Source organism: Eleutherodactylus coqui, chromosome 8 (assembly GCF_035609145.1).
Source record: "Eleutherodactylus coqui strain aEleCoq1 chromosome 8, aEleCoq1.hap1, whole genome shotgun sequence".
In the NCBI taxonomy this organism is placed as follows: Eukaryota; Metazoa; Chordata; class Amphibia; order Anura; family Eleutherodactylidae; genus Eleutherodactylus; species Eleutherodactylus coqui.
Window position 1 is genome coordinate 181682355 of NC_089844.1, and position 9915 is coordinate 181692269.

Genomic DNA, 9915 nt, shown 5'->3' on the forward strand with positions numbered 1-9915 from the left:
GCCTACCCCTACCCCTCAGCATGCTGTATTACCAGTGATTTGATTTCACAGGCAGCTAATAAATTGGCGCAAGACTGCAGGCCAAATATAATTTTTTCCCTTTTTTGAAAACGAAAGGCCCCACTGCCTCTAGTGAATGTATAATCTAAGTTTAATAACTGTGCTGTTTTCCTGCTAATGTGTCACAGAACGTGAGGGTAGCAGAGTTATTAACTGTGGCAGAGCAGGTATTTTTTTTCCCAATTAGGGAAAGCAAATGGCAAAGCCAGGAGTAAAACGTAGCTGGGTGCGTCTGATTTTTACAGGTTTCACACGCAGCCGACACGTGTCCACCGCCCTTAGGACGGACAGAGGCAGGACAAATAGAATTATTTTCCGTTTTTTTGCACCAAAAGGCAGCACTGCGTATATTCTATGAACATGAGAAGTTTAATAACTGTGCTGTTTTCCTGCTAATGTGTCACAGAACGTGAGGGTAGCAGAGTTATTAACTGTGGCAGAGCAGGTATTTTTTTTCCCAATTAAGGAAAGCAAATGGCGAAGCCAGGAGTAAAACGTAGCTGGGTGCGTCTGATTTTTACAGGTTGCACACGCAGCCGACACGTGTCCACCGCCCTTAGGACGGACAGAGGCAGGACAAATAGAATTATTTTCCGTTTTTTTGCACCAAAAGGCAGCACTGCGTATATTCTATGAACATGAGAAGTTTAATAACTGTGCTGTTTTCCTGCTAATGTGTCACAGAACGTGAGGGTAGCAGAGTTATTAACTGTGGCAGAGCAGGTATTTTTTTTCCCAATTAAGGAAAGCAAATGGCGAAGCCAGGAGTAAAACGTAGCTGGGTGCGTCTGATTTTTACAGGTTGCACACGCAGCCGACACGTGTCCACCGCCCTTAGGACGGACAGAGGCAGGACAAATAGAATTATTTTCCGTTTTTTTGCACCAAAAGGCAGCACTGCGTATATTCTATGAACATGAGAAGTTTAATAACTGTGCTGTTTTCCTGCTAATGTGTCACAGAACGTGAGGGTAGCAGAGTTATTAACTGTGGCAGAGCAGGTATTTTTTTTCCCAATTAAGGAAAGCAAATGGCGAAGCCAGGAGTAAAACGTAGCTGGGTGCGTCTGATTTTTACAGGTTGCACACGCAGCCGACACGTGTCCACCGCCCTTAGGATGGACAGAGGCAGGACAAATAGAATTATTTTCACTTGTTTTACAAGCAAAAGGCAGCACTGCGTATATTCAATGAATAATAACTGTGTTGTGGCCCTGCCTATACAATTCTTTCCCTGCAGTATCAATGGAGGGTGCAATGCTCTGCAGAGGCGATTTTGAGAAGCAAAAAAAAATGCAGCACAGCTAACAGCAGCCTGGACAGTACTGCACACGGTTAAATATGGCCCTAGAAAGGACCGTTGAGGTTCTTGAAGGCTACACTCACTCCTAACACTCTCCCTGCCTATGCAGCACTTCTGTCCCTAATGCCAGGTGCAACGCTCTGCAGAGCCGATTTTGAGAAAAAAAAAATTGCCACTGCTAACAGCAGCCAACACACAGCTATCAGTGGCCCTAATAAGGACCTTTGGGGGGTCTTGAAGCCTACACTAACTACCAATTCTTTCCCTACAGCAGCTCCGGTACAAACAGCACTGTCCCTCATCAAACTCACAGGGCATCTGAGGCGAACCGCGGGAGGGGCCGACTTTTATGTTCGGGTGACACCTGATCTTCCCAGCCACTCACAGCAGGGGGGTGGTATAGGGCTTGAATGTCACAGGGGGAAGTTGTAATGCCTTCCCTGACTTTCAATTGGCCAGAAAAGCGCGCTAACGTCTCAGGGAAGGAAGTGAAAATAACCAGAACACCGCATGGTGTTCGTTACGAATAACGAACATCCCGAACACCCTAATATTCGCACGAATATCAAGCTCGGAAGAACACGTTCGCTCATCTCTAGTCCCAACTCGATTATTTATTTCTAAGCGCCAAAGAATTAGCGTCCAAATTTTACGTACGGAATCTAATTCTCTCACTTGCCGATGTAATTTGGCACGAGCATTGATTTTATCATAAATAGGAAAATTTAATGAGTCCCAACCTGATTATTCAATTCTAAACGCCAAAGAACTAGCGTCCATATTTTACGTACGGAATCTAATTCTCTCACTTCCTGATGTCATCTATATATATATAAAAATGAATGTCTGTCTGTCCTTTATGCATTACTATACCATTCATTCAATCGCCATGAAACTTTGGGAAGTTGTTGAGTACACTCCTGGGAAGATTACTGGCATAGTACAACTATCCTACGATAGGTGGCGCATGTGCAAGAATCATCCACAGTTATGCCCCCCCCCCCCCAGACAAAGATCATTTGATTTCCATTACAAGCATGAAAGCAAAAGGCATTATGAGCAACGGGATGCGTGTTCAACCACAAAATGATGCATTCGCCGAACGTTTCGCAAGACAATTGCTGGATATTGAGAATGCTGAACTAACAGGAGTTAAAAGTGGAACATTTAAAAGGTGCTTCAGGCCAAAAGCAGCTTTTAAATGCCTGGCTCTAAGCAGCGTGGAATCTATTGTCAGGATAAGAGTTTCCATTAACTCCTGCTAACATAGGAGTCAATGGAAACTTCTGCAAAATTCGTACCAAAGATAGAACATGCCCTATCATTTTTAGGTGTGTGTCATTTTGCGCCTCTAATTCTATTGGTTCTTTCAGAAGCGTGCATTATGTGCACGCAAAACACACACTCATCTGACCGGGCTCTAACAGCTAAGTGTGTGGTCAGTTGTTTCATTATCTCCTTTTACGGAGTCAGCATTTTGCATTTAGTATAGATTTTTCCAACCCAGCTTTTATCATATGTGTCCTGATTGCCAGATCTTGTGCAGCTAAAGTAAGTCCTTCTGTTTTTTTTTGTTTGTTTGTTTTTTTTTTTTAATTCCTGCTGTTGGTTATAGCCATATAATTTTTTCATTTTTTTATTCAATATTTTCAGACACAATAGTATCATAAAACTTTCATTTTGTAATCAATTTTACAAATGCATCTTTCACATCATTGTTTCTCAGGGTATAAATCATGGGATTTAACATCGGTGTGACAATTGCATAAAATACAGCAATCACTTTATCAGTGCCAGGGAGAGAACTCGATCTAGGTTTCATGTAGGAAGCCATTGCTGATCCATAAAAGATTACCACAACCATCATATGAGAGCTACATGTGGAAAAAGCCTTCCTCCGTCCGGATGATGATGCAATTTTCAAGATACTTAGAATGATATTAACATAAGATATTACAATAAAGGTTACAGGAGTCAGGAGAATAATTATGCCAACAATATAAAAGATTAATTCCACTAGTATAATGTTCTCACACCCCAGTGACAATACTTCTGGCACGTCACATATAAAGTGATTTATTACATTGTGTCCACACGTGTTAGTATTAAATGTGAGAACTACGTGCGAAATAGACAGAAGGAATCCACTCATCCATGTACCAACTGCCAGTCTAATACAGACCATCTTACTCATAATGGTGGTGTAATGCAGTGGACAACATATAGCCACATAACGATCATAGGCCATAACAACGAGTAGAACACATTCACTTTCACCTAAAGACAGTGCAATGTACATTTGTGCTGCACATTCACCATAAGAGATAACTTTATTTACTGACAATAAATCCCTCAACATTCTCGGTAGAGTAGAAGTAGAGTAACAAAGATCCAGAAAAGACAGGGTAGAAAGGAAGAAATACATAGGAGTGTGAAGGTTGGCATCTGTCAGGACTAGAACAATGATGAGAAAGTTCCCAATCAAAATAATTGTATACACTGATGTAAAGAGAATGAAAAGTGCAACTTGTGTCTTTGGGTCACTGGAAAGTCCAAGAAGAACAAATTCTCGGAGTATTGTCTCATTTTTCAAATGCATTCTGAAAAAAAAAAAAAAACAATTATCAACCTATTAAGATAATGTGGATTTCTTTGGAAATACTATTTATGAACATTCAGATTTGAGGTTTTTTAAAGACGACATATCTTAGTATTGGTTTCAATTTTATTAAACAGTATATATATATATATATATATATATATATATATATATATATATATATATATATATATATATATATACTTTAACGGTTTTGCTGTCAGGGTTAGGCCCAATGTCCACGGGCAGATTTTATTTAATGAATCTGCAAGGGAGATCCACAAGTATAGCCACCCATAGAGAAAAATGGGGCGTCTGCAACTGAATTAACACCTGTGGATTGCATTTTAAATGATTTGCGGATGAAGACGCACAGATTTAAATCGTAGCATTCACCTCTACTATTGAAATTCCCAATCCACAGTGTATCTAAAATACCCTTGAAGTACATTTGTGGATTTCACTGCAGATTTGAAGCCTTGAAGGTGGAGATAAGGCCTCATTTCCACTTGCATGCATGGATTCACTATGCTGAATCCTGCAGCGGAATCCAGCTGTGCCCGCAAACAGGGACAAAAAAAAACAAAAAAAAAAAACACATTTTCTTACCTGTCCAGATCCAGCGCAGTTCTCCTCTGTTCCGGCTGGATTTTTTTTCTTTAGCACTGGGGATGTGTCTGTCGTGCCGGCTGCATACGCAGTGCAATTAAAAAAAAAAAAAAAACTCCTGTTTTCCCGCAGATCCGTGGCACATCCACAGTGACAGCTGCAGGTGTGCCAAGGATCTAACAGCTTCCATTGACTTCAATGGAAGCTGTCCCCATGGGATCCGCAGAAAAATGGCGCATGTTGCAATTTCTCCCCACGTGTGTGATATACATGACTAAGAAAAAAATGACATACGCATGTCTTTAACTCTTCTGCGGACTCGAATGCATCCCTTTGGGTGGTTTGATTTGTGGATCTACCGTGCGGGTGCCCCAAATCAAATCCACCTGTGGACATTGGGCCTTAGCAGGGAGGTGGGGAAAAGGGCTGCACACTCCAGGCATTGTGCTCCGGCAGCCATTTTCGAAAAAATGTTTGACATCAGCAAACTAGTTGTGCTCATGGAAGATTACCCAGTTATTAGGGATACCAACCATGAGCAATTTAAGGACAGAAACATGAAGAAGGCTAGGGGAGTGGCTTGAGAGCCGGAGGAAGATGAACGTTTGAGAGAAGGCACCGTGCTGTAGCCACCTACAAAAGCAACTCCATAGCTAAATAAGAAAAGGAATACATCTTTCTGGCTCCTGAGACCTCCTAATCCCGATGGCCACCAAACCAAAAGCTGCCAGATGCCTTCCAAAGAAGCTGGAGGACTTTACCTCAAAGGATCCCCCCCAAGATGGCGCTGGGCTGTACGAGGCTGCTGGGATCCCCTCCTGACACTGCTGACAAGAGAGTGAGTCATTGAGTGCCAGGGAACCCTCTCTCCTACCTCCATTATTAAGGGGTGAGGAAAGGGAGGCGGTGGTGGGCTCACAGGCAATAGGCAGCTGGCAGTAGCAGCACTTTCATCTTGCCTGGTGGCTCCTCTCACTTCTCCTGACAGTGCAGGGAAGGGGGAAGAGATGTTGGACAGTGCCTCCGGAAAGGCTTATTCACCCAACAGCTCCTGATGTGAAGCAAGGAGCCAAGGAGAGAGATCGAACTCCACTGCAAGCAATTGCTCCGGTCCTGCTCTCTCACAGAGACCCAATAGGGGCAGGGAGGGGGAGGGAATATCAGTCTCTGCCTCTGGAGAGGCTCATTCAAGGGCAGAGGACCCTACAGGAAGAGGGAGTGGGGGGGGGGGGGACAATGAGAGCCCCGAGAACAGACATTCCTCCCCAAGTTCTTCTGCATACAACACATTGCCGGCAGTGGTGGTAACAGCTGGAAACATGAAGAAGGCTGCTAAGCTGATTCAGGGGACCACAGGTTAGGGGGAGTTGGCTTTCCCTGGCCATTGTAGAAAGGAGGGGGAGAATGAGGCAGGGGTGGGCATCCTTCCTACCATGCAAGCAGACAAAACCCCCTCTTAATGATGGCTGCAACATAGAATAGGACAACCCCTCCGGGCAGCAGCACTGAGACAACCCCTCCAGGCTGTGCTCCCAATTCTAAGCTGTTAACAGGAAAACAGTGTCTCTCTCAAGCTAATCTCCTGGCTGACATGGAGGTGCAGAGGTCAAAAGACCACATTGCAAAATCCCCATCCTCTGATAGACCTGCTTCTGAAACCCTCATCAAAAATATTATCCTCTCACTGAGCAACTCTAAACATTCTGGACATTAAAACAATCTGCTCTTCTCTTGCTATGTCTGTCCCAGGACTGGGAGAGAGAGAGTGAACTACACCGAAAACAAAATGAAAATAAGCAAAAGGTTGGAGTGATTATTGACATGAGAAATACCTATCAGAGGTGAATTTAAAGTAACTAGACAACACGGTTACTAGAAATAGACATAGACCCTCGCTTGGACCGTGATTGCAAAAGGAAGTACTATGACACCTTCCTTTGCAAAAACGCTGCTTCCTTTCCTTTTACAACCCCGCTGTAGAGCATTTTCCAGGATAGACTTGTGTCTCGTAAATATATCACTATTGTCAGTGGTCTCAGCCTCTAAATTGGGAACAGTCATGTGGTCTGACCACGCCCCCTGTTTTTACTACCCTCTCTTTGGGAACCCAATGTTCACATCCTAAAACCTGGAGAATGAATACTTTCCTGATGAAAATGCCCAAATACAGAGAAATTATAGTAGACTAGCTTACCCGTCGCGCCTTGCTGCGAAGACAGACAGACATTCGTTTTTATATGTCTAGATAACAACCAATCACAGCGCAGCTTTTTTATGTTACCTCAGTGGTATAATATATAACAACCAATCGCAGTTCAGCTTACATGTTACCTCAGCTTTATAATATAAAACACCCAATCACAGCGCAGCTTTCATGTTACCTCAGCAGTATAAAATATAACAACCAATCACAGTGCAGCTTTCATGTTACCTCAGCAGTAAGAGAAATAACAACCAATCACAGCGCAACTTTTATTCTGCCTCAGCAATATAAAAAATAACAACCACTCACAGCACAGCATTCATTTAACCTCAGCGGTATAATATATAGCAACCAATCACAGCACAGCTTTCATGTTGCCTCAGCAGTATAAGAAATAGCAACCAATCACAGCACAGCTTTTATTTTACCTCAGCATTCTCAATATGCAGCAATTGTCTTCCGAAACGTTCGGCGGATGCATCATTTTGTAGTTGAATATGCATCTCCTTGCTCGTAATGCCTTTTGTTTTTGTGCTTGAGATGGAAATCAAACGATCTTTGTCTGGGGGGCATAACTGTCGACGATGGATAGTTGTACTATGCCTATAATCTTCCCAGGAGTGTACTCAGCAACTTCCCAAAGTTTCATGGTGATTAGATGAATGGTGTAGTAATGCATAAAGGACACACAGACACACATACATTCATTTATATATATATATATATATATAGATGACATCAGGAAGTGAGAGAATTAGATTCCATACGTAAAATTTGGACGCTAATTCTTTTGCGCTTAGGATTGAATAATTGAGTTGGGACCCATTAGCTTTTCCTATATATGACATAACCAATGCTCGTGCCAAATTACATTGGGAAGTGAAAGAATTAGATCCCGTACGTAAAATTTGGACACCAATTCTTTTGCGCTTAGAATTGAATAATCGAGTTGGGACCTATAACTTTTCCTATTTATGACATAATCAATGCTCGTGCCGAATTTCAAGTTTCTATTACATTGGGAAGGGAGAGAATTAGATTCCGTATGTAAAATTTGGACGCTGATTCTTTAGCGCTTAGAATTGAATAATCGAGTTGGGACCTATTAACTTTTCCTATTTATGACATAATCAATGCTCGTGCCAAATTTCAAGTTTCTATGATATTGGGAAGTGAGAAAATTAGTGGCAATGATGGAAATTGAACGATCTACGTGGGGGGGGGGGCGTAACTGTCGACAACGCTCGCACACGCGCCATTTATCATAGCATAAATGTACTATGCCTATAATCTTCCCAGGAGTGTACTCAAATTCCCAAAGTTTTATGGCGATCAGATGAATGGTGTAGTAGCGCATAAAGGACAAACGGACACGCATACAGACAGACACACAGACATACATTCAATTTTATATAGTAGACTAGCGTAACCGTCGCGCGTTGCTGCGAAGACAGACATACATACATTCGTTTTTATATATCTAGATAGCAACCAATCACAGCGCAGCTTTCAAGTTACCTCAGCAGTATAATATATAACAACCAATCACAGCACAGCAGCTTCCATGTTACCTCAGCAGTATAATATATAGCAACCAATCACAGCACAGCTTTCATGTTACCTCAGCAGTATAAGAAATTGCAACCAATCACAGCACAGCTTTCATTTTACCTCAGCATTCTTAATATCCAGCAATTGTCTTGCGAAACGTTCAGCAGATGCATCATTTTGTAGTTGAACATGCTTGCTCGTTATGCCTTTTGCTTTTGTGCTTGAGATGGAAATCAAACGATCTTTGTCTGGGGGGCATAACTGTCGACGATGCTCGCACGCACGCCATTTATCATAGGATAGTTGTACTATGCCAGTCATCTTCCCAGTAGTGTACTCAACAACTTCCCAAAGTTTCATGGTGATTAGATGAATGATGTAGTAGCGCCAAAAGGACAGACAGACAGACATACATTCTTTTTGATATATATAGATGACATCAGGAAGTGAGAGAATTAGATTCCGTACGTAAAATTTGGACGCTAATTATTTTGCGCTTAGAATTGAATAATCGAGTTGGGACCCATTAACTTTTCCTATTTATGACATAATCAATGCTCGTGCCAAATTTCAAGTTTCTATGACATTGGGAAGCGAGATAATTAGATTCCGTACGTAAAATTTGGACGCTAATTCTTTGGCGCATACAATTGAATAATTGAGTTGGGACCCATTAGCTTTTCCTATTTATGACATAATCAATGCTTGTGCCAAATTTCATGTTTTTACAACATCGGGAAGTGAGAGAATTAGTGGCAATGATGGAAATCGAACGATCTACGTGGGGGGGGGGGGGGTCGTAACTGTCGACGACGCACGCATGCGCGCCATTTATCGTAGCATAAATGTACTATGCCAGTAATCTTACCAGGAGTGTACTCAACAACTTCCCAAAGTTTCATGGCGATCGGATGAATGGCGTAGTAGCGCGTAAAGGACAGACAGACACGCACACAGACAGACATACATTCAATTTTATATATATAGACTAGCTTACCCGTCGTGCGTTGCTGCGAAGACAGACAGACATACATTCATTCGTTTTTATATATCTGGATAACAACCAATCACAGCGCAGCTTTCATGTTACCTCAGTGGTATAATATATAACAACCAATCACAGCACAGCTTTCATGTTACCTTAGCAGTAAGAGAAATAACCAATCACAGCGCAACTTTTATTCTGCCTCAGCAATATAAAAAATAGCAACCAATCACAGCGCAGCTTTCATGTTACCTCTGCGGTATTATATATAGCAACCAATCACAGCACAGCTTTCATGCAACCTCAGTAGTATAAGAAGTAGCCACCAATCACAGCACAGCTTTCATGTTACCTCAGTGGTATAATATATAACAACCAATCACAGCACAGCTTTCATGTTACCTTAGCAGTAAGAGAAATAACCAATCACAGCGCAACTTTTATTCTGCCTCAGCAATATAAAAAATAGCAACCAATCACAGCGCAGCTTTCATGTTACCTCTGCGGTATTATATATAGCAACCAATCACAGCACAGCTTTCATGCAACCTCAGTAGTATAAGAAGTAGCCACCAATCACAGCACAGCTTTCATGTTACCTCAGCA

General features: G+C 42.1%; 1 protein-coding gene across 1 annotated transcript; it reads right to left on the bottom strand.

The window, feature by feature from the left end:
* Positions 1 to 3037: 3037 nt before the first annotated feature.
* On the bottom strand, positions 3038 to 3961 carry LOC136577251 (olfactory receptor 5AR1-like). Its single transcript, XM_066577078.1, has one exon. The coding sequence runs from the start codon at positions 3959 to 3961 to the stop codon at positions 3038 to 3040; it is 924 nt and encodes a 307-aa protein (XP_066433175.1).
* Positions 3962 to 9915: the final 5954 nt, after the last annotated feature.